Source organism: Leptinotarsa decemlineata, unplaced genomic scaffold, assembly GCF_025532065.1.
Source record: "Leptinotarsa decemlineata unplaced genomic scaffold, Ldec_3_MD MMD2_tig00000026_RagTag_RagTag, whole genome shotgun sequence".
In the NCBI taxonomy this organism is placed as follows: domain Eukaryota; kingdom Metazoa; phylum Arthropoda; class Insecta; order Coleoptera; family Chrysomelidae; genus Leptinotarsa; species Leptinotarsa decemlineata.
The window spans coordinates 7,518,331-7,544,022 of NW_027412539.1; the positions used below are offsets into that span (position 1 = coordinate 7,518,331).

The 25,692-nt window shown below is 33.4% G+C and overlaps 2 protein-coding genes across 7 annotated transcripts in view; one reads left to right on the forward strand and one right to left on the reverse strand.

The window, feature by feature from the left end:
* The window catches only part of LOC111503747 (multiple EGF like domains draper), a 110,966-nt gene extending 105,804 nt beyond the window's left edge, over positions 1-5,162 (forward strand). For 2 of the 3 annotated variants that reach the window (XM_023158133.2, XM_023158136.2), the window contains 3 exons: positions 425-610; positions 2,183-2,323; positions 3,809-5,162. In XM_023158133.2, the coding sequence (XP_023013901.2) occupies positions 425-610; positions 2,183-2,323; positions 3,809-3,936 (455 nt within the window). In that variant the 3' untranslated portion in view covers positions 3,937-5,162. Of the gene's footprint in view, positions 1-424; positions 611-2,182; positions 2,324-2,381; positions 2,417-3,808 lie in introns of those variants that run through there. The other variant, XM_023158135.2, reaches the window with a different exon arrangement.
* Positions 5,163-9,992: 4,830 nt separating this feature from the next.
* The window catches only part of LOC111503748 (uncharacterized), a 293,459-nt gene continuing 277,759 nt past the window's right edge, over positions 9,993-25,692 (reverse strand). For all 4 annotated transcript variants that reach the window (XM_074171671.1, XM_074171668.1, XM_074171669.1 and 1 more), the window contains 3 exons: positions 17,770-17,932; positions 15,731-15,973; positions 9,993-10,352 (listed from right to left, as the gene is read on the reverse strand). In XM_074171671.1, coding sequence (XP_074027772.1) covers positions 10,081-10,352; positions 15,731-15,973; positions 17,770-17,932 — 678 coding nt within the window. In that variant the 3' untranslated portion in view covers positions 9,993-10,080. The remainder of the gene's footprint in view (positions 10,353-15,730; positions 15,974-17,769; positions 17,933-25,692) is intronic.

Genomic DNA, 25,692 nt, shown 5'->3' on the forward strand with positions numbered 1-25,692 from the left:
CCTCATACCAAGTTTCCTCCTCTTCAACAGGTGGACGTTTCTCCAGTCTTCTCTGCTTGTGGAAGCTTTGAAGCTTCCATAGAAATTATACCGCGAGACTGTATTGTCCACTGGCATTTCCAGTATTGGATCTGCCTTCAGTTTGTTGTACAGTTTTAGGTTTTTTTTCCCATGCAACTGGCTGATTGGAGTTGGCCTCTGCATCAGCCTGTATGATAGATATGTAAAGTTGTTGAACTATTTTGTTCTGAAATAATTTTTTCTGCATATGACAAATTTGACATTATATTTTGAAATTCAGTTTTCGAAAGCTATGATTTGATTACTGATAGTTTTTGTATATGTTGATCAATTAGCATCTAATTGATTTTCCTTGTATTAACATTATCCGTATTTCTTAGAAAATGAATGTTTACTATTCCAGATCGCAATCATTTCGATAATCCAGTTTATTCATATCAAGGAGGTGCTAAAAGAGACCATGAACAGCTTCTGAATAATAACCCGAAAATCATCAATAATTTACACAAACCAATGAATATCAACTTGGAAAAGTCTCGTCAATGCGGGAGGGCCTCCTGTTCCACTAATGATGATGACATGGCAAAAAGTAAGTCGTAACTTATCGTGTGATGAATTGATGGATGTAGCCCTTAGTACGTGGTAGGAAATCATAATGAAGAAAAGAGAATGGAAACTTTCCAGGTTGTCAGGAATTTTTCAATTCCTGACAACATATCTTACAGTGTCAGTCAATAATACCAATAATTTATCAATGTAGGCTTCGGTGAAATTTCAATACTGTGTGAAAAAAATTGTCACTGAAAAGAAAAAAATATCTGTGAAATTCTGTAATTGAATAGAGCAAAAAATTAATATATTGAAAACACTTCTCCTTCACTAGAACAAAATGCTGCCCTTGACGTGCGTTTCTCTAACCAAGTTAGTATCTCCAGGAGATGATCAGTTGTAGTCATCTCTTGAAACTCGTTACTATTGTTAACACTGGTTGAAGTGTATGAGCACTTTCATTTTCAAATTTTCGAAAATTTGGACCAATCAGTTGTTGTATTTTCGTTCAACTTAGAAGTTTGGGACTTCCTATATCTGAGAGTCAGGGATTCAACGAAGACACTTCATTCCTTTCTCAATCAATTTATCCACCACGTTTGAAGGATACCTTTTAATTCGAGCAATTTTTTTTTTCTTGAGAGGAACGTTTCCAGTATATGGACAAGAAAGGTAGTGCCACCATTTTTTGTTGTGGACAATGGTAGGAGCTGTCAGGAGTATACCCGAAAGTGCTAGTATTCTTCCTATATAGTGGACTATTCAAAAATAAGGTGAATTTTCAAATTTTGCGAGCTACATATATTCGATTAGCGATTTTTAATTTTTTTATGTTGGTAGACTCGTCTCGGACAAATTTCACAGTTTCAGCTCTTTAGCATTAGTTAAGTGCTTATAAATACCCGAAATGTTGACAGTGGCATACGGTGATTGTACTCTGAGTGAGAAAAATGTTTACTAATGGTACAAGCTTTTCAAAAGAAGTCCACAAAATGTGAATAACGACTCTCGCCCTGGACGCCCCATCACATCAACAATCGATGAAAATGTTGAGAAATTGAAGAAAATTGTTATGGAGAGTCGTCGAATCTTTATTAGAGAAGTTATTGAGAGTGTCGGCTTATCAGTTGGCTTATGTCATGCAATTTTTTCATAAATTTTGATCATGAAGCCTGTGGCAGCAATGTTCTTTCCAAAATTGTTGAATTTTAATTTTTTGGCCAAAAACAACACTGTAAGGGCGTTGTTTTGCGACGAGTGAGGAGATTAAAAACCGAATGAGAGAGCTCAAGAACATATAAAGTGCAAGTCAGAACTGCTTTGCCGATTGAGAGGTGACAAAATAAAAATTAATGAATAAATGAATATTTTTTGAGAAAAATTAAAATTGACTTTATTTTTTGAACAGACAGCGTACATCAAGTTCTAAACCTTCACCAAAATTTCTTAAAACTAGAACTTTCTGGATGAGTATTAACAATGAAGGTGATTTCTCAGTAGTAGTGGACAGCAAAAATGTTGATTCAAATAAGTTTTTCTTTTGTACCGTTTTATTTTTCCTTTGTTTGTATGCTTCGAAAAATATGTGATACCTTCTTTTCATTCTATTTAGGCCTCTATGAACCAAGTGTAGATGAACTTAGCAGTCTGAAAAACAGAGAAGCTGATGCTACCAACCCCAACATCTATCATAGTATTGAGAAATTGGATCACGTCTATGATGAAATTAAGCAGAAAGATGTCAAAGATATCGGTGAGTGGGAAATATTTATGAATTTGAGGAATGATATAGATTCTGAATTTTCACTCAGGTATTTCTATTTGGAAATAGACAAGTAAGTTGAAATTAATGTCTTGCACTGTTTCCAGAGATCTTTTGAGCAGTGCACATTTTTGTTTTGCATGTTGCTTTTCAAATACCATTTTTTTTACGTAACAATAGATATCTACAATACTTGTGTGTTCGACTTATGTTACGTTAGCAAAAGTGCACCTTTTCAAATGGGGTTCATTTGTATTAAATTGAATATGTACGAGGGTTGCCTTTTATGTTTCGGGATTCGACAACCATAGTGTTGCAATCTGGCAACTGACAGCTCTATTGTAAAGTTGGACATTTTTGAGCTCATACGTACTAAGAACGTTTTGACATACGCGCGCTATTTGTGTTGTTTACAGTGACTTAAAAGATTCATCTCGGCCGAAAAATGGAATTAAATCGTGAACATTTTCGTGTGTTTATGTTTTACAACTTTCCACGTGGATTAACTCGGCAACAGTGCATGGATGAACTTGATTCAATTTTTGGCGATGAAGCTCCATCAAGGACCAGTGTTTATCGATGGTATGGTGAATTCAATCGTGGTCGCCTGTTTTTTCGTTTTTTGGTCAATTCTGAGTGATACACAACCATTTGTTTGCCAGTTGTCTTCCAAGAAATCAGGAAAACCAACCGCCGAAGACGGATCACTCTTCACCACGACAATGCGAGCTCTCACACATCGGCTCAAACAACTGCATTTTTGAGCACCCAAAACATCGTTTTGATGAGTCATCCGCAGTATAGTCCTGACTTGGCACCGAATGACTTCTTTTCATTCCCGCACGTAAAAAACAAACTGAGAGGCCAACGTTTTTCGACACCTGAAGAAGCGGTTGCTGCATTCAGAATGCATGTTTTGAAGATACCTCAATCAGAGTGGCAGAAGTGCTTCGACAATTGATTCAAACGTATGCAAAAGTGTATAGATCTTCATGGCGAATATTTTGAAAAACAAAAAAGTGATTTTCGATGATGAATAATTGTTTTTGTTCTCTAATCCCGAAATAAAAAAGGCAACCCTCGTATTTACTAAAATATTACAGTTTAAAGTAGACCTAATATAGAAGAAATATCAAAAACAGAGGGCAAAATTTGTTATCTGTGAATCAAATATTCTTATAAACATAAACATTTACTTTTCAGGGATATTTCAACGCATCTCATCGTCTTATGAGCATTCCTAGCTTTTTTTTAAATTTAATATCATATTTTTGTATACAGCTTAACCCACTGCTTAATATTTTTTTATTATACAGTCATGCATATAGTTAGTGACAAACACATATTTTTTTTTAAACTGAACATTTTTGAGTTTCCGAAATGTGAGTTTCCGAAGAACATACGAATAATGTAATATCGAAATACAAACCAGCACATCTTCTGTTTCCAATACTATACTTATTGTTGCATTTATAGATGTGGAATACGATCATCTTGACTATACCAGACCCATCCATAATTTGAAGCCTCACTACCAAAGTATGGCTAGCCCGTTTGGATCAAGGGATTTAACAAAAGACGATGAATCCAATTCCGGAGCATAAGCAGCGTTATTCTATTAGTGTGGCATTTGAAATGTAGTGTTTTATGTGATAAAGCAGTAATTTCATGTAATTGAGTTTTTACATATGCACATTCATGTTCTTTGACTTTGGTATGATTTGTAAAAACACTCGAACGGATTATTTTATATATTATACATTGTTGTTTGGGATTTTCATGTACAAGAAACGTTGGAAATATTTGAGGTTGATTCAAAGCATATTTTTATTTTTATTACCTTTTAGAGTTGAATCACATTGGGGAGTTATGTTATCATATACAATTGAATTAGATTTATGGTGGATTCTACTTGGAATATATATATATATATATATATATATATATATATATATATATATATATATATATATATATATATATATATATATATATATATATATATCGCTTGCAGTTCAGTTAAAAAAATGTTTTAAAATCTCTATACATAATATTGTATGAAAAAAGTTCAAAATGATGACGTCATTTCTGATATGACAATAGATATTTTTTCAATTTCAAATATTTTCCAAAAACTATTTTCACAGCACTAACAATCTTTTTCGTTCATTTATGTTAAATATACATATCAGCGAAATGAGCAATAATTGAAGAATAAAAAAAAATGAATGGCATTCCTTCAGTGTTTAAAATTACTTGGAAAAGTTGAAGGATATTTGATAAAAGTTTTGCATGTGCTGTTGGGGATGTGCTGAAAGGTCACAGAGTTAATGGATAGTTCAAACTGTCAATCATCTAAATCAACAGTATGAACTGTCCATTATGAAAAAAAGTATTCTTTCAGCTCCTTCTGGCAGACTCATCGGGTGTGCAATATTTGATTCATATTTTAGTATCATGTGGTGAGAAGCAGAGTATTAAGAAATATTCTAATTGCTCAATGACTAGTATACAATATTTTTTATGATTGTACATAGTTTTTTTGATACGAAGTGTATTGTCGTTGTGTGTTTTATCTATAAAATTTTTAATATCAATGTAACAATAAAGCAGTTTCACATGTTCAATGTAGAGTTTGACCGTTGATTATATTTATCAGTTTCATCATGTATGTAATTTTCATCAATTTGCATTAGAATAGTGGCGTAGGCACCCATTGATATATTAATTATTTCTGGATCACCCTGTACAAATGTTTGTTTCATTATCGAATTAAAATTTCTGTGATAAGTTTAGTTGTATTAAATATACTCTATGAGTGATGTGAAAAGTAGTTTCATTTAATAATTGACTTGTGGATTTTGACTTCTAATAATAATATTGTCATTTTATTCAAATGATGGAACTCACAATTCATAGGTACCTATAATAATTTTGGTTTATACTATTATTCATAAATACGCTGTCTGTTCAAAAATAAGGTGAATTTTAATTTTTCTCAAAAAATATTCATCAATTTCTTTTTGGTCCCCTCCGAACTAGTCCTCCTCAGATATAACTTGTGCCCGTGTGTTTTCCAATCCTCAAAACAGTTCTGATTTGCACTTTTTGGTTCTTGAGCTTGAGCAGCAATTCAGTTTTTATCCCCTCAATCGTCGAAAAATGCCGTCCTTTCAAGAAGTTTTTCAATCTTGCAACAGAAAACGGTCAAAGGGGGGCAAGTCTGCTGAATAAGATGGCTGAGGCATGATTATGGTGTTGTTTTTGGCCAAAAATTTATGAACAAGCAATGACAGGTAAGCAGTTGCATTATAATAATAATACATTTATTCAAGAAAGATTACACGTTTATGGTAGGGACAACGTAACATACAAATTGAAAAAAAAAGAACTTACTGAGAATAGTACAACAAATAAAAATATGTAAAACTACAAAATTGACAATCTCATTTCAAAACATTCTTTTGGTTACGTGTGGTGTGTTACGTATTTTATTATATAAACTACCTCCATCATAAAAAATACATTTTTGACCTAATTTGCTTTTGTGGGGTTAAGAAACTGGATGTTTTTTATTATTTTCAACATTTTAAATGAACATGCATATTTTGAAATGGTAATTCCCCTAATATCAAATAATTTTCTAGGTTTGCACAAATTGCTGATCCTTTCTCTCTGATTTAGCTTAGATACATTTTATGATTTTATTTTGTAACTGTTGTAAAGGTTTCAAATGAGAGGAATTAGCTGTTGCCCAAACTGATGTTGGAGGTATGAAGATTCGAATAAAATGAAAAACAATAAATTGCTTTCGAATATTTGAAAGGAAAATTTTTCTCATTTTATCGTGATGCAAAAGTCATGAATTGTTTTTTTTCATATTATTTCTCGTAAGCAGCGCATAACTTCAAGATAATACTCCTTATTTCATCAGTTCGGACTTCTATTGTCTAATATAATATAAATTGATTTGAAATCCCTGAAAGAAATTGAAAAGATTAACCGCCTGGAATCTTTTTATTCCTAGTTTCATTTCTTGTTAATGATATTTTTTATTTTTCCATTTTCAGCTTGTATTAACTCTTCAATTTTTATTTTTTTTTGGTTGTTGCTTGTATGTTATTTCTTTGTAATTTCAGTTTTTTGTTTAATGAAATTGTTATTTTTCGGTTAATCTTTTTAATTTCTTTCAGAGATTTCAAATCAATTTATATTATATTAGACAATAGAAGTCCGAACTGATAAAATACACCACGAAACATTGTCAATCACCTTCAAACAATACTCCTTATTGACCTTACGACTATGTGACAAGAACTCCTGATGCACTATGCCATGGTAATTAAAAACGGCGAGCAAAACCTTGACATATAATCGAACTTGGCGTCTTCGGGTCATCACCCGAAGACGATTGTAGATACCAACAATCGAAACGTCGTGAACTAACGTGACTTGGAATCTCTACACTTTTTATTTTTATTATTTTCTTTTTTCATTCCTTTAATTTTCAATTATTATATTTTTACTTGTAGGTTATTTCACTATCATTTCATTTCAGGTTTATTGTTGCTTAATATAATTGTTATTTTCAACTATTCTTTTTTAATTAATCTTTTTTACTTTTTTCAGGGATTTCAAATCATTTTATAGTAGACAATGGAAGTCCGAACTAGTGAAAGTCAATCAACAATTCCTGAGCGATGCTCATAACACGGTATATTTGTAACAAACTTTGCTGCCACATGCTTCATGTTCCAAAAAAATTGCATGGCATGAGCCCACCAAAATTGCATCAGCAACTTCTCTAATAGTGATTCGACGATTCTCCAAAACAATTTTCTTCATTTTGTCAACATTTTTATCGGTTGTTGATGTGCTGGGGCGTCCAGAGCGTGCGTCGTTGTTCACATCTTCTCGACCTTCTGTGAAAAGCTTGTACCACTTATAAGCATTTTTCTGACTCAGAGTATAGTCACCGTATGCCACTGTCAATATTTCAAGTGTTTTTGAGAACTGAAACCCATTTTTTTACACAAAATTTTATGCATTGGTACCTTTACTACTCAGCCTCACCACAATACTAGACAAGCTTGCCAATTGAAGGTTCCTATCCCTACAAGTAGTCAAATAAGAACTCAATTATATATAATGGAGTGAAAATGTACAAGTTACCTGAAAGTTCGACAGAAAGTGTCACGCTACTATCTTTTAGGAGAAACTTGAAGGCAATTCAGGTCAAAAAAGCTTACTATACAGTAGATGAATTTTTTTGAGGATAACTTCCACACATAATCTTCATTTTCTTATTAGTCAGTGGGCTAAGCTTGAAGACAGGCAGTAAACAAATATAAAAAAATGAACTTTAAACGTTCAAGCCAGTCTCGATAATAATACACAGTAGGTTGAATGGACTGACGCCTATCAGAAAACAACTACTCCCCTGGATAATACCACGAAGGGCGTTGGATTATATCCGACAGGCGTCAGTGCATGAATCTGCACAGAAAATTTCCAGCATATGCAATTGGCAATACAACTGAAAGAGTCGACCTTCAATTTTGGAACGGGCACACTTGCAGACCGGTTTCGGGCTCATTAGCCTCTCGTCAGTGCAAGATAGTGGCCATCATCGACCTAAAGTCAATGATATTCCATAATTGGAAATCGGAATTCTTTCAGAGTATTTCATTCCTCTTCCTAAGTTGGAGCGAACAACACAATGTCACTCCATCTAGTGGACGAGGTACTAACCAACTGCATATTCGAAATTTGTTGATTCCTCTGAATAAGGAAGAGAAAATTTATTAGTCATTGGGCTATGCTTGAAGACAGGCAGTAAACAAATCTAAAGCAAATGAATTTCAAACGTTCAAGCCAGTCTCGGATATACCTACACAGTAGGTTGAAAGGACTGACGCCTATCAGAAAACAAGTACTACCCTGGCTAATACCACGAATGGCTTTGTATTGCCAATTGCATATGCAGGAAATTTTATGTGAAGATTCCTGCACTGACGCCTGTCGGATATAATCCAACGCCCTTCGTGGTATTAATCAGGGGAGTAGTTGTTTTCTGATAGGCGTCAGTCCATTCAACCTAATGTGCTAATGTGTAGGTATATCCGAGACTGGTTTGAACATTTAAAGTTCATTTCTTTAGATTTACATAATCTTCATATGTGTTTTTTTCTTTCTCTTTCTAGTGTTTTTATGCATGTTATTTAATTGCTCAATTTTATTTTTACTCATGTGCAAGTTACATTTCAACCAACATACTTTTTGAGTATGTGCTCATGTGTGTACATGTATATATGTACCTAATATTCATCAATATTCATAATTATACCTTACATTTCAGCAGAAAAATGTATTATGATATTTTTTTTGACAGCGGAAAATCGCCAAACCAAACACTTCTAACTTCTTTGGCTCTCGCCAAAAAACTAAACATATTAAACAGCTGAAACTGTGAACATATGTTTGAAACGAGTGTACCAACATAAAAAAATCGCTAATCGAATGTACGTAGCCCAATAGTCCACGTATACCGAGTATTTACATGGAAAGCTATCGATGTATAGGTGTTTTCCGAAATTTCTGCCGAAAGCACTTCTCATTAACTCCCTCATCAGTACCTTTTTGAACATTAAACAATACACTCAATATTGAAATTAAATTAAGGAACAGACACATCTGTTTTTGTCACAGGAATTTCGTTTGAAAGGATATTTTATGGAAGACATTGATATTCTAGAAAAATTGCGTGACTTTCTACTCCCTCATTATGCAAAAAATGTAGGAAACTTTCACAGAAAGGAGAAAATTGACACCAATAAAAACTTTCTTCAAAGATGAGTGTGACATTTGTCTCAATTCCATTACGGATGTTTGGAGTACAAAATGAAATGATTTCCGTTGAATTGAATTCATTTTGGTTTTTTTCAAATAAGTCGCTTCAGAAGAACTTTTAATTTGTATCTGAAATAAACTTCCGTGCATGATCTACACATCTTTGTAAAGAGTTTTTCGTAATGTTATTTACTTTCTCCATGCCTTTATGTCACAAATTTTTTGTATAATTCTAGAGAGGTATAAAGCCAAACAATTGTTTTTCTGGAAACTAATATCTCATAAAAAATTGGTTTTCATTTTATGAGCTCTTATGTTTAACACAGAATAAAAACATAAGTAATTATCTTTTACTGTCTAGTATCTTGTTAACGAAGCAAAATTTGTCAGGTTGTATATTGCAGGGTATTTGAAGTCTGGTATTTTCTTCGTTAAGTTTGTTTTTAAATATAAATTTGCAATGAGGCAGACTATTGACTCTTCGTACTTTTGTGTTATTTCAAATTATTACCATTTCTCGTGGTAAATATAAAATATCTTTTCATTATTTAGCAACCTTTGGAAAATAAAATATTAAATTTTATTAATTATAAATGCAATAGTAGTATTATATTGGTAGTTTTCATAGACATATTGCTGGAAAATTTATTTTGCAAATATAGTCAGTTGTTTCTTACTTGATTGTGTAAGAATTGTCCACATAATAAACAGCATTAATTATTCTGTTGATAGAAAATTCAGAGAAGAAAAATTTAATTGTAGGTAATATAAATATATTTAACTTATAACTGATAGAAATATATTCAACAGCCAACGTAAAATATTTTAATTATATTATAAATTGTGATTAATATTTCAATATACTGTATATTTCATTTTTTATGATATAATCTTTACATTTACAATTTGTATTTTGAGAAATCAAACGGAAGATAATTCGTGAGATTCTTGTTCTTTTTCATTAGTTCGGGAAATTGCTTTAATTTGTTTTGATCTTTGAAGGGATAAGTATCTCGTGAGGTTGATGGTTCATCTAGGTTCGAGTTCAAAATTTTTCTGATAAAATTTTGACCTTGCGCGTTAGAAGCTGTTGGTCCCATGCTTTGCCTTGCTGCAGCCAGTAGTTCCGGATGTTCCGTTAAAGTATCAGATAACGAAGCTATCAGCACATCTGTAAATAATGAATTAGGTTAATACAGTTTCGCTGAAATACACAAGGATTTTGTGGTACATATTCTAGAATCACAGTCACAATTCAGATACAACCAGTAACACCAAAAGCAAAGGTATAGTGATAACCAGGACTTGACACAAAGTAAAATACTACTGAAAGCAGTTGAAGTAATTACCAGTGTAATTACAGTGTACACATGGAAATATATGAATACCCCCTAATCTGACACCAACGAAAATCCAAAAGGTATTTAACAAGGAGATTGGAAGAACATACACACAATAATGAATCCAGATGAGCTCCAGATTTTTTCACCGTTACTTAAATCATAGGGATACAGCTGATTGAATGAGTCTCTATGAAAATATATCAATATTTTCAAATTTGGCTTATGAATTTAAATCAGTTTCATTTATTATTTTACTTAAATTTTTGGAGAGTTAGATTTACTGCAAGAAAAATTTGTGGATTTTGTTTTCTCTAGACTCAACAACGTCAACTTCATTACACTCAGCCACTTCTTAATTTTTTCCCAAATTTTTTCTGCTTTGTTCTTTGATTCCTTCCAAATTTTTCCTGTGTGAAATGAGAATCGGTTTTCTTCTGCTTCTACAGAAAATAAATACCTAATAGTTGATATATATTTAAAACAAAACTGAATCTAAAACATCTCCTGGGGAACACCTGTTGTTACCTTCTGCGGTCCACTCATTTCATTATCAACTTTTACATGTTTAATTTTGTCCGTAAGATACTTTCTGAAAAGATCTGCATCTAATCCCGAGAAACTTATGTCTTTTTACTTGTACTTGTTAGTTTTTCGTCATTGACAATATTAAATACATTCGCCATGTCCAGAAAGATGCCTATGGAACATTCACCTTTATCAAAAGCTTCATATATGTTATTGATTAGGAAAATTTTATCTTCAGTAATTTTTCAGATCTGAATTCATATTCTTTGGAGATAGTATTTCATTGGTTTCTGGAGATTCAGTAAAGCCATTTTTGATTATTATTTCAAAAACTTCTGCCCCTGTTTCTATAATCGAAACTAGTCTGTGATCTGAAATCATCTTTCTAGCATCTCTCTATAACAATTATTTCATCATAGCTGTCTCGAAGTTTTTGGGAAATTGACTTTTTACAAATATTACATTGATTAGGCCCGCCAGAGGTTTTTTGATGTATACCTACGCTAATTTACCTATTATTTTCGGAATTTATATCATATGCCCCTGGGCATTTATTATTCTTTAGATCCCTTGTTGCACATCTGTTGTATCATTAGGTTTCAAGAATGTGGAAAAATTCAATATGTTACTTTTTACGATAGAAATATCCGACTTATTTATTTTTTGGACATTTTTTCCTTGTAGTAGCGAAAATATTAACGTATTTTTATATGATATAGTTTCGTTGTTGTGGACGGAATTGGAATTATTTTTATTTTCACCATATTGTTTATATTGGTGTAGATTATCTAAATTACTAGGATTTTCTAACAATTGTTGGCAAACAACAAACCTTTACTTTGTTAGATTTCTTTTTTATTCTCAGAATATTTAGGTTTCCGAAGCACGAATGTCGATTCCGAAGCATTTTCAATTCTGTTAATAAAGTAATTAGTATCATCGTTCACATCCATGATTTAACAAAATTCGCCCAATTTGCATTGGCCGCATGCCTTGTTAGCTTTTAAGGTATGATTGTGGCAAGGGGCTACTACTGGAAAATGATCTGTGATATAATATTAAGGAACATTATAATTTTGTATTCGTCTTTGATGAAAAAATGACCAAATTAAGAATATTATCTAATTTCTTCAAATATATTCATATATTTGTGACTGTAACCTATTTTCGATTTCATATCAATGGCAATATCGCATGCAAACACAGGAATGTTTACTGTTTTCAAAATGTTTTTGATGTAGGTACTGGAATAGTTGATCATTGAATTAAATTCGTTGGTATAAAATAATGAGGAACGATTAAGCATATCATAATGTTTTTTTTGTTACCTTCAATCAATACACTTTCAAATACCATAGTATTTTTTTACAAAAACTACACCGTAAATTTGATTATGTTGACCTGAATTATATACAGGCCGTTTCTTTTATCATGTTGTAACATTGCTATATTCTAAACCGAAACAGAAAGACGATTAAATGGGAAAAAAGTAATAAGGTAACAATACAATGGTCGAAGAAAATTTACGGGGACTCTCGCCCTTCTCGAGCTATACCGGGAAAACCAAAAATGCTGTTTTTCGTTTTTTTCCAAACGGAATTGTTTTTTTTTAAGTAAGGACCTGTCTTTTTAATTACAGATATTGCTGAAGCAATACATTTACAATCCAAGGGTATATCACATTCAATATGTTATCATCAGTGACAACAATTACGGTCCTGTCGTTACTTCTTTTGTAAATTGCTTCGATTTCTTCTTGCTAACACATGAAAGTTCGTACTTTTTCGTTTTGGAAATTTTTGTATTGTCATAATCCTTCTTTCAAGGCTTATTTCTCCCTAATCAATTATAATCCGTAATATTTGTATAATTCTTAATCCTGGAAGTAACAAAAATATCAGTTTTCTATCAAAATTCGATTGTTGTATAATTTAGTATGATCAAAGAGCATCTCAATTAATTTACCATCTTATACGCGAAGGATTTGCTTGATTTCTATGGCAGGAAAAATGAATGCGTTGTTGATATCTGTTGAGAACTGTCAGACGTTTATGAACATATCAAAGATGTATTCAAATGATGAAAGGAGTTAGTTATATGCTATTCAGTTATGCAAAATCAAATAGAAATCCTCTTTTGGCAAGGAATATGTGTGTTGAACTTTACCCGAATCGTCGTATTCCGAACATCCAAATGTTTAGACGATTATGGCGCATTTGACAAAAAGAAACAAGAAAACGTGTGGTTACTAGAAGTGTGAGGAATAAAATAAATGTTATGGGTAAGCAAATATTACCACATGAAAATTTACATAGTGAAAACATCTTTTTTTAAATTTAGGATTGGCTAGTTAAAAAAATTATGCTAATCAAGATTGTTCTTTACGAGAAATTGCCCACGAAATGTGGATTTCTCTAAAATTCACCAAAAAAGAACAAATATTGAATGCTACAGAATACGCAAAGTTCATCACCTCAATGAAAGGGATTACGGAAGGTTTAAGTTGCGGAAGGTTGCGAAGTGGTTAAGATGTTGAAATAGGGAAGTTGGAAATATTTCTAAAAAAATAATATGAACGGACGAATCAAAATTCACCAACAATGATTGGTTTACCAGAAAAATCCAATATAGGTGAAATAATACAAATGAACAATTACATAGGGAAACCAATTTCCAAGAAAGGTTCGGAATTAATGTTTGGTTGGGAATTGTGGGAACAAACATCATTGGCTCTTTCTTTTACGATGATCATTTGAATAGTGGAATGTATCTTCATTTTCTATTCGATAAATTCGATGGCTACTTAGATGAATTGCCACTGAATATCCGCCATGAAATACAATATTTTCAACAGGACGGCACTCCTCCCCATAATGCAACAATAGTAAGGGAACATTTAGATGGAACATTCCCGAGAAAAAGGATTGGAAACAATGGACCAATTAACTGGTCAGCTTGATAACTCGAGAAGGGTGAGAGTCCTCGTAAATTTTCTTCGATCATTGTATTGTTCTCAATGACAGTTACCTTTTTTCCCATTTAATCGTCTTCGTATCTGTTTCGGTTTAGAATATAGCAGCACTGTTACCAGATGATGAAAGAAACGGCCTGTAGGTATAGCATCATATCCTGATAACTTGAAAATATTTATGTTTGGAATGTACCAGTCTTTGCGATAATTCATTGTGAAATTGTTCACAGAAATTGAAGATATTTTTAATCCATTATCAGAAAGACGCATCTGATAATTAAAAGGATATTTAAACCTGTTCGAAGTTGGATTAATGAAATTATTATTATTTCAATCAATTTATGTCAAAATATATATCACCTTATCATTTTCTCTGGGTTTATTGTACTGTTGAATATGTTATTTTTGGGTTTTCATATCATCATTTACGAGTAAAATGAATAAGACTGAAAGTGGTTACTGTTGAAGTATTTTAAAAAATATCATTCTTGTATACCGTCTCAACCCAAATATCAAAATATCATTTTTAAGATGGTTCAGCCGAATCTCTTTATATTATCCTCTATGACAGATATGATAACTTCGATAATGAAGTATCCCTACATGTTGTGATGTAGTAAAAATATGCCATCCACATGTCATCTTGGATTATATAAGTTGGTGTTTACCATTCATTATTTTTATAAGACTTTAAATCACGATTTTCAAGATGTAAGATGTAAACCAGAGCGCTGCCGAAACCGCCTGAAAAATCAACCAAGCATTTGGCAATGATAGTTTTAATTAACTGTTCGACTGTTCAACGTTGGTTTGCGAAATTTCGTTCCGGAGATTTTAGCCTCCAAGATGAGTCCCGAGGTAGTCGACTTACAGTAATCCAAAACGAGGATAGAATGACTCTGGTGAAGACTGACTCATCACAAAGGATACCTGGGATGACTAAAGAACTTGTCGTCACTTCCCATGCGGTTTTTAATGGTTTAAAACGTATTGGAAAGATCAAAAAGCTCGAAAAGTTGGTGCCTCACGATTTGAACGATCGACAGAAATTGTTACGTTTCGAAATCTGTTCTTCATTGCTTTCTGTTCTTGTTTGCTTTTGTGCAACTAAAACGACCCTTTTTTGGATCGTATCGTCACGATGAAAAGTAGATCCTCTCTACGACAACAGGTGGCGCCCAGAACACTGGTTGGACACCAATTCGCCACCCAGGCACTTCCCAAAGGCGAAAACCCACAAAAAAAGATCATGGTTACTGGTATGTTTCACTATATCTTTTTGCAACCAGGCCAAACAATCATTGATTCAAAGAGCGCTTATTTCCATTGAATTGAATTAGTATTCACTGAAATATTACACTTTGAAGTAGATTCATAAACCTAGCCATAAATTCTGAAACAACCTAATATATGCTCGAACGTACTCATCCGGCTTTCTTATGACACCACGGCAACATATCAGGATGCACTGAACAATTTTGAGAAATTATAAGTGCTTTCATAAGATAGAAATATCAACAAGTTGAGTCTGAGATTAGTTTAGAACTTAGATCAAGCGATGAGGTTACAAACGACAGTAAATAGGAGAAATGAGTATTATAGTATTCAGTGGAATTTTGAGTTATTTAATAAAGTTATAAAATTTAATCAGCACTCATTTTCTATTCAGTAACCCAATCATAGATGAAACTATATTATCAATATACTCACCAAGAACTTTTTTCTCAAGTGCTCGCGAAATATGGCCCTGAGCCGCTTCGAGTTCCAAGAAGTTAGTGAACTTCTGGAGAGCTTCTTGAGCCTCTGCACTGCCCCGTGTTAAGCTTTGTGTGAACATCACTTTGGCCAGCTGATAAATCACTTCTTCTAATGAGTACTCTGTGTAAAGAAAGTCTGCTAACCGTAACCGCTCCAGTAGCTCGTCGTAATCATCTTCGATAACTTTGTCGTTACCTGAAACGAAATGGAAATTGTGAAACATCTATCTGAAAGTAGTTTTTTTCTGATTATTTTTCAAACTCAATTATAACACTCAGTTCTCTGCAAATTTTCTAGTATCACACCTAATTTCAAAAGCACAGTTTATTTTATCCGCGTGAAATGGCTAGACCTACTGACAAGAAAATGTTGAGGACAAACATCTGTATGGAGTCTGGTATGACATATTTCTTCAGTCATGCTTGATTTCCGAAGAAACTGAAGAGTTTACACGTAAAACACAGGAAAATCAACTTGATGATGATGTTAACAAAATTTTACATGAAATACAGGATGAAAAACAGCCAAATAAGTTTCTTCCAAAATATGTTCATTGACAAAGTTCATAAAACTCCATTGTAAAGGAGTCTTACAATCAGTAATCAGATTGAAGATAAGTCAGTTCAAAAGAGCCTGTTTTGGGTAAACCGGGAAGAAAAAACCTCAGAGAAAAACAAACATTTCTTCAGTTAAATCTTCAGATTCTTGGAAGTTATATTACATGGAGAAAGATTAAGAAAGTGAGGGCATTGAAGCAGAAAAAAAAAACGTAAAGTGAATATGAAAATTAAAGGAACCAGAAAACATAAAGCCTGGAGAAAGTAATACAATAACGGAAAAAATCCTTGGTGGATCTGAATATATAATACATCAAATCGAATAATTTTCTGGTAATATTACAGAGCTGGAACCAAGCAGGATGTTCATTAGTGCTCTGCAGAGAAGTGGAATTGACAACTGAAAATGACTTCGAATACCCGATCAGATTTGGTATGATTGAGTGGAAATCAAGGCAAAAATCAAACCCCCACAGGAGACTTATAGACGTAATTATTTTGTTGTAAAAGGAATGATACAGTATTGATCTAAACTTAAAAATATCAATTGTACATATTCAATTTGATATGTTTCCGAATAAAATTCAGTGATACGCTTTACTTTCTTATTCATCAAAATTCAACAGGTCTGTCTGAATTAAGAGCATGAAGTGTTGAAATTACATCTTTCTGAAGAAAGTGTCTGTCTAATTCATGACCATAAAACAGCGTCCAAAATATATTTAAAAGCACAACAATTACATTTTAATTATAATTCTTCAGTTACATAGACCCTGAATGACCTGAAAAATATATCTCATCACTAGGTTTTTTGCTCTTGAAGTGCCTGAATTATAGACACTTACCTTACTCGGATTCACTCGAAAATACTCCCAACTCAGCTTTTACTGATATAGAGAATGATCCTGCATACATTGCAGAGAAAATTATATTTTAATGTATGAGGTATTATTCGACCCCATTCCTCTGAATGGGAATTGCTCAGAGTTGATAATTTTGCAAAAGATTTTGGATCAAAACTAGTTTCTTTTACAAATGAACTTGACATGTTTTTGTATTTTTCACAAAAGTTTTTTTCTCTGGCAGTACGTTGCGGTACGTTTTCGATGACACACCCTGTGTGTTCCTTGTTTCATGAACAACAGTTTTTCAATTATTACTTTAGAAACAATATTTGTTTCATACAAGTTGTTTCCTTTCCTAACTTCTGAACAAATGTTTTTTTTTTTTGTTAAACAGCTCACATTGTCATAAATACTGTGACACTTTATAATTTATTCCGTAGATCTGTTTGTATCTTCAGTTCCAGATTATAGGATTATAGTATTTTCTACAATGAGTTCGATGTCCTCACATATATTCTAAATCTAGTAGTGAACTGGAATCATTACATAATTGTCAACAGTCATTAAAATACAATTTTGAAATACTCACCTATATTTTTATCCACTGTTAGAGAATGTGTGTCTTCAACAATCCTTTTTTTGTCTGCCTTCTGACGAAGTTGGTTAATATTGAAATTGCTCCTGAGTTCAGGTTTCTCGGAATATTCAGTTTTTTCATTGATATCCTGTTGTTTTGGTAAAATCTCCTGAACCTGAAAAGAGATCCAAAAGTAAGTGATGAATTATCAATTCCTGAAATTGCCTTTTTAACACTCAAAACTATCAAATCTGAGTTGAAGCAAGTTACTTATTTTTTTCACAACAACTAATTTATCTGAAAACTGTAATTTTTTGAGATTTCCATTCTATATTTCAGAAATAGTAAGTGTAACTATCCAAAAGCCACAAGATTTTTGTTTCTTGTGAATTTAGAAAACACACTTGAGTAATATATCCTCAATGTGTATACAGCAAGCGCCAAACGTGATGGCGAACCCGCCCCCATGCGCTCAAACTCATTTTCAATATAACCTCCACTACAACTCTTGCAAGACATACCAATGCTGTTGACATTTGGCATTGTCTGAATAATTTGTGTGGTTTCTGGTATGACACTAGCCGGCAAGGGGCTTATCGTAATCCAATAGTAATTCAGTTGGGACAGTCTAAACCTGCGCGACCACTCGCCATCACATTTGGCGCTTGCTATAGGTACTTTGGAAAATCTAGATGTGCCTCTGGATATTGATTGCAAAGTAGAGTGGCAGCGGAGTGGGGCGAGAGTTCATTAACATCAAGGTACTCGTGTAGTGAAAATTATGTTAGTGGGGAACGAAGTCTGTGTGGTGAACTGTGAGTTATTCGTTGTCTTTGAAAACTGAAAAACAACGTTCTCGGTGGGCAAAGCAGAGAAATTGCGAAGGTGAGAAGAAATAGTGATAGTGAAATTGTAACCAATATTGTATTTCAACTACCAATTAATTGTTATAAGTTTATCCATTTTCTCTCAATTCATTCATATTTAATGATAACTACAGAGAGGGGCAAATTGGACACTTACAAAGAAAAACTCCTGTTTTCAAACCGTTTTCAAAACTGATGGCTGTGTCTGAGTGTCAAATTTAATGAAAAACATAATGCTGAAAACCGCATATCGACATCTATCATCCTTTCTGAGTTACAGCATGTTTCTCAAAAATGTGCATTTTCGAAAAGTTTTTTGCTGTCATGCAGATACTTTGATCTCATGAAAAAATGAGTGGAACTCAATTTTTTCAAAAGGAACACCCTGTATATTTCAACATTTTTGAGCTCTACATCCAATTTTAGATTAACTTTGTTCAGATAATACTATTTCTATTTTGAACCGTTTTCGAGATAAACTGTTTCAAACGGAAACTGACGTGGCTTTCTTGCTCGTTTTTTTGAATTCATCACTTATTTTGGATATTCAACATTTTTTTTTATACTTAGAATATTTCTTTTTGATCCAGTTTTTTAACTGTCTCAGATCAGTCAATTCGAAATTGCTATGTACCTACCTTAGAAAAAGTTACAATTTGTATACATTGAGGTATTGGTCTGTAACGTACAACAGTACACATTAATAGTTTTTGATAGTGTGCTTTGGAAAAATAAATAAACCAATTATTTAACGTCAGACTTTCGTTGGTGGTTTTGACTGATTGTGATAGCTACCAATTATAATAGAATAAGGTCAAGATTAGGTTACAGTAATGAAGATTTCTTGAATTTATTAATAAAATTTATGGTGAGTGCAATAGAATTGCAAGTAGAACATCGACTACTAAAAAAGTGTAGGTTGAATGGAACCTTCCGTCCAAAAATCATTCGTAAGAAGACTAAAGTGGATGATGATGAGAATGGTATAACGGTTTTGGGATACTTTCATGCATTTCCAAATGCTTCTCTGCACGAGGCTGAAAGGGAGATAGGTATACCCTACGTGACAATTTGTCGAATTCTTAATAAGCATAAATGGCATCCCTATAAGTTCTACTGTGTCTAACATTTGAAAGAGACTGATTTACCTCGTAGAGTGGAATTCTTTGAATGGTTACTTGTCAAGACTCAAGAGGATGAACATTTCCTTGAAAATATCATATGGACAGATGAGGCCAAATTCACAAAAAATGGAGTTTTCAATAGACACAACAGTCATTATTGGGCGCCAGAAAATCCCCATGTTGTCCGCCAAAGGGGTTTTCAAGAAAGATGGCAATTCAATGTATTTTGTGCCATAAAGAATGAGTCAATTTTTTATATCGAGTTTTATGATGATAATTTGAATGCATCAAAATATGAAGATTTACTGAGGAATGGAATTCAAATGATTTTAAAGAATAGACCAGGAAGAGAACGTGTATGGTACCAAATGGATGGTGCTCCACCCCATAATTCTCATTCAGTCAGCGAAGCTTTAATCGAAATCTTCGAAGACAGATGGATTGGTAATAATGGACCTTTTCGTTGGCCTCCTAGAACACCAGATGGTAATCCATTAGAATATTTTGTGTGGGCTTTCATTAAAAATATGGTTTACTCTACTCCAATAACAATGGAAGATATGAAATCGAGAGTTACAACTGCTTTCAATAGTTTGACTCCAGACTTGATCAGAATGGCTACACATGACAATATTTTGAAGAGATTACATGTTTGTTTAAGTAGAGGTGGAGATGTGTTTGAACATATTCTGAAATACACTGACGATTAAATTAACTCATTAATTTATGGGTTTATTATTTTCAGTTCGTGTTTCAGCGTTAATAAAACTATTGTTTGAAGAGAAGTTTCATTCGATGGTTGAGGAGTATTTTAATAATTCTTTTCTTTGTATTATCTGTGACTAATTGAGAAACATCAAACGAAATCTGTTTCACAAAAATGAGTGATGAACAAGAAAACCATGTCAATTTCCGTTTGAAACAGTTTATCTCGAAAACGGTTCAAAATAGAAATAGTATTATCCGAACAAAGTTAATCTAAAATTGGATGTAGAGCTCAAAAATGTTGAAATATACAGGGTGTTCCATTTGAAAAAATTGAGTTCCACTCATTTTTTCATGAGATTAAAGTATCTGCATTTTTTGAAGACCCTGTATGAGGCAAATGAAAATATGACTCGAAGTGAAGATTCTCATAGTATCACTCCACTCCATTTCAAATTTGATCGTTTTAGTGCAAGAGAGTTCAAGATTATCAGCATTTATTAAAGTTCATGTTTGGTAAAAAAATATCGAAATTAATTTATATCTTCTAAACGGTAATAGAAAGGTATAGAGAAATAGTATATGAATTTGTTGACAAAGTAATAATGAATCATAATATGATATTATATACGGGGTGTTCCATTTGAAACATCAAAGAAGCCGCTACTTTATAGTAGAAGCGACAACGCCGCTTCGTCTAAAATATTTTAGGCGTGTAGGTCATATTGACTTATGCATACTGTGGAATTTTCAGATTGATCCGTTGAAGTTTGCCAGAAACGGATAATTAACGCTCATCATGAAAAGCCCTGTATATATATAAACATATATATACAAAAGTAAAGGTAATTTAAGTTCAGAATATTTTCTTATACCTACAAAAGTTATATTTCAAGCATTATTCAATAAGTCACTAATATGTGTACTCGTAAATATCGCAGCTTTCTTGGGCGTGTAACCTTTCCCATTTTGTTTCAGAAATGTAATTAGTTTGAAATATTTTGAACTGTCTACATTATTATTGTAACATACTTTCAATCATTGATTAATTCGACCACACTGTTGATGACTTTTGTTGTTGTGACAGTTCCGAAAAATAAGCCAATAACACCGTTTCCAAGAAAGAACTGCATGTCTTTTTCATCTTCCATTCCATGAATCTTGAATACGCGGTTTCATAAATTTTCCGCGATTTAGCTGGCAATAATTTTTGTGACGCTACTTTCGCTGCTCCTACTAACTCCGGTGGAGTCAGAGAAAACTCGGAATTAGACATTTTTCGAAATAATTACTGACCACTAAGTTCGCAGTTTTTAAATCAAATCACAGAATTAAATTGACAGATATTTGATTTTCAATTGATTGGTTTCCTAGCAATTTTATAAGTTCAACAGCCTACCTGTTTAAAAATTCAAATTTCACATCGATAATTTTCTAACTTTAACATATTGTAAAAATATGTTTTTTTCAATATTAAATCGTCGTTTTTCCCGTCACAGAAAAAAATTGTGTATTATAAACGGGAAAACTATGAGATTTTACCTCTCGGTTTTTGTCTCCCTCCGCTTCGCGTCGGTAGACAACATAATCTCGAGCTAAAATCTAATACTTTTTTCCCTTGTATAATAAATAACTATTTACACCATTGAATTTCACGTAAAAAGTGCTATGAAAATGTTTTTATAGAAACAAGAAATTTTTGACAGGAAATAAGTTGCAACTTTTCGAAAAAGCACATTTTTGAAAAACATGCAGAACTCAGAAACGATGATGAGTAGATATCGATATGCGGTTTTAACCATTGACTTTGTCATAAAATTTGACTCTCGAAACAGCCATCAGTTTTCATTTGTCTATTTCATTAGTTCGGACTTCCATTGTCTAGTATGATATAAATTGATTTGAAATATCTGAAAGAATCTGTAAAAAAATTAAAAATAAAGAAGTTAGCTGAAAAAATAACAATTATATTAAGCAAAAAACTGAAATTACAATGCAATAAAATACAAGTAGCAACCAAAAAATAAAATATTAACACGAAATGAAAATTAAAAAAAAAAACAATAACAAGAAAAGAAAATTACAAATTAAAAGATTTCAAAACAAGTCAATTCACGACGTTTCGATTGTTAGTATCCCCTCTTCCCTCTCTACGCTTCATCGGTTTCAGCGGAAGCTCACCGTTTGGCGTGTTCCGCTTGATTAGAAGTTTCTTTTTTATTTTTAAATTTCTTACCGATTCTTTCAGGGATATCAAATCAGTTTATATCATACTAGACATTGGAAGTCCGAACTAATGAAATGCACCATGAAACATTGTTAACCACCTTCAAACAAACCTTTCATCTATCTAGTTTAAAAACAGGAGTCTCCCTTTAAAAGTGTCGAATTTGGATCACTTTGAACTATTATTTGCAATTATATATTACTCATTATCTTTCAGTTATTACCCACCTGCACAAAAGGAAGAATGAAATGATTCGAAATCCCTGAAATCAGAGAACAGCTGAATCGAGAACCAGTTCCAACATCTAACAGCAGCAATGAAGAACGTTGAGCTCTGAACGGCCTACGTAGAGACAACACCATCAAGACCCTACCTGCAGATAAAGGAAACGCTACTGTGGTGATGGATACTGTTCTCTACGAACAGAAGATCGAAGAGGTTCTTCAGAAGGGACAATACATGATTTTGAAAAAACACAAGTCTATTTTTCGGAAAAGGAGAGATCATCGCTAACACCGCACCACACTAAGCGCCCTCACCTGTATGGACTACCCAAAATTCACAAGAAGGACCTTCCGCTGAGACCGATAATTAGCTCCAGAGATTCGGCTACTCAAAACTTGTCCAGATATTTACTACCCATAATACAACCATTACAAGGAAAACATCGTCTTTTATGACGAATTCAAGGCATTTTGTTGAACTACCAGGGGCAATTGAAGTCACACAGGAATATCAACCAATCAGTTTCGACGTGGAAAGCCTTTACACCAACATTCCGGTCGTAGAAGCACTCTAAATCATACAGAGGAAGCCTTCGAAGACGAGGACCTGGAAGCTTGAACGAATTTACCTATAGAAGTAATAATGAAATTACTAGGATACTAAAGGACGAATTCTTTACACAAGATGAAGGATGACATTGAGATCACCACTTTCACCAGTCATAGCCAAGAGACCTCGTGTCTGGTTGAGATACATTGACGACACCTTCATAATATGGAACCATAAGAATAATGAACTAGACGCCTTCCTGAAATACATCAACAGCTTGAGAACTTCCATCACTTTCACAATGGAGAAGGAAGTCTATAACAAATTGCCATTCTTAGACGTATTGGTGAAGACGACCGACTCTAAGTGGGAAACATCTGTATACCGAAAACCCACTCATACGGGACAGTATCTGAACCACGACTCCAACCATCAATCGACTAAACGAGGAATCATCAAGACTCTATTAGACCGAGCTTTCGGGCTCTGTTATACGAAAGAAGCTCTCGAGAAGGAACTAGGCATAATCAAAAATGATCTTCAAGGGAATGGCTACTCCAAAGCGATGGTGGAACAGACTTTGGCTAAAAGATAGCAGGAGCCCCGCAAGGAAGAGAAACCGTCACAACCAGTGCTTGCATTTCCCTACATCAGAGGATTATCGGAAAGGATAAGAAGAATTGGATCCAAGTACAACATCAGAACCTGCTTCAGATTCGGAAACACTATCCGTAGCAGCCTCACGAAAACCAGACCACCAAACGCGGACTGCAATTCCAAGAATTGAATTTACCGGATACCTTGTGACTGGGGAAAATCCTATATCGGTCATATTGAGGCCATTGAATGTTCGCAATATTGAGCACAAGAAACACACACAGCCAGGAGAAACCAGCAAATCAGAAATAGCGGAGCCAACTCCCGCCAAACGGTCATCTCCCACTAAACCGGAGAGGTGGAAAAAGGAAAGTGAAGATAAGTGAAAGTACTGGAATGACCCATAAATAGTCTTCTCTCGGAGGAATTAGTCCAGTCATGATCCGAAGATGATTGTGGCTACTAACAATCGGCAACTAATAATCTCTCAACATTTTTTTTATTTTAATTTTTTGTTGAATTCTTTTATTTTTACTTGTATTTTATTTCACTATCATTTCATTTCGAGTTTTTTGCTTAATATAATTTTTATTTTCAGCTATTCAAATTCAAATGTATTGCATCCATATCCTATTAACAAGAAATAGATCGGATTAGTTCACAAATTAAATTGTGTCTGATGAATATATACAAATAAAATGACATACATGAATAATGGTTTAAAAAACAAAATTACATTCTGATTATGATTAATCATGAGTTTATTTTTAAAGCACCAGTCCTTGAACTCGTTTAGGATTGTGTTGACCTCAGATAGTCTTACAGATGAAGTATCTGACACAGTACTGCAAGTATCATCTGCGTACATAAGCACCCTTCCTTGAGATATGTGAATGGGAAGGTCGTTAATGACAATCAGGAAAATTAGAGGACCGAGTACGCTTCCCTGGGGTGTACCAATATCTGTTTCAAATTCCTCCGAGATGACGTCATCAATCTTAACAATGAACTTTCTTCGTTCGAGGAAGGACATGATCCACTCATTGATTGGACAGTGGACACCAAGGTTATTCAATTTATAAGATATGAAAGAAATATCGACCGAGTCGAAATCTCTAGTAAGATCAAAGAAAATTGAGATCACAAATTCGCCAGAGTCCATTTTGTTGTTGACATATTGAACAAATTCAATTGTGCTTGTTTCAGTTGATAAACCACTACGGAATCCATGCTGGTTGTCACATAATACCTGATATGTGTTGAGAAAATTTGTGATTATATTGGCCATTACTTTCTCTATCAGTTTAGAAAAACTGCTTAGTACAGCGATTGGTCTATAATTCTCGATATTACTTGGATAAAAATAAGAATTATAGAGGCTAATTTGAGGCTAGAGGGAAATTTGCCTTGCAATTGATAATATTGATTGATTGATTGATAATATGCTCGAAAGCTGGTGCAATTATATCACTGGTGTCTTTAATTACTGAAATCGGAATTTCGTCCGGACCTGTAGATTTTTTATTAGGTAATGAGTTTATGACCACAAGTATTTCGTCCTTTGTGACGGGTTCAAAAAACATTGATGCAGGATTGAATTCACCTGTGGTACATTGTGTGGAAAACTGTTGACCAAAATGTT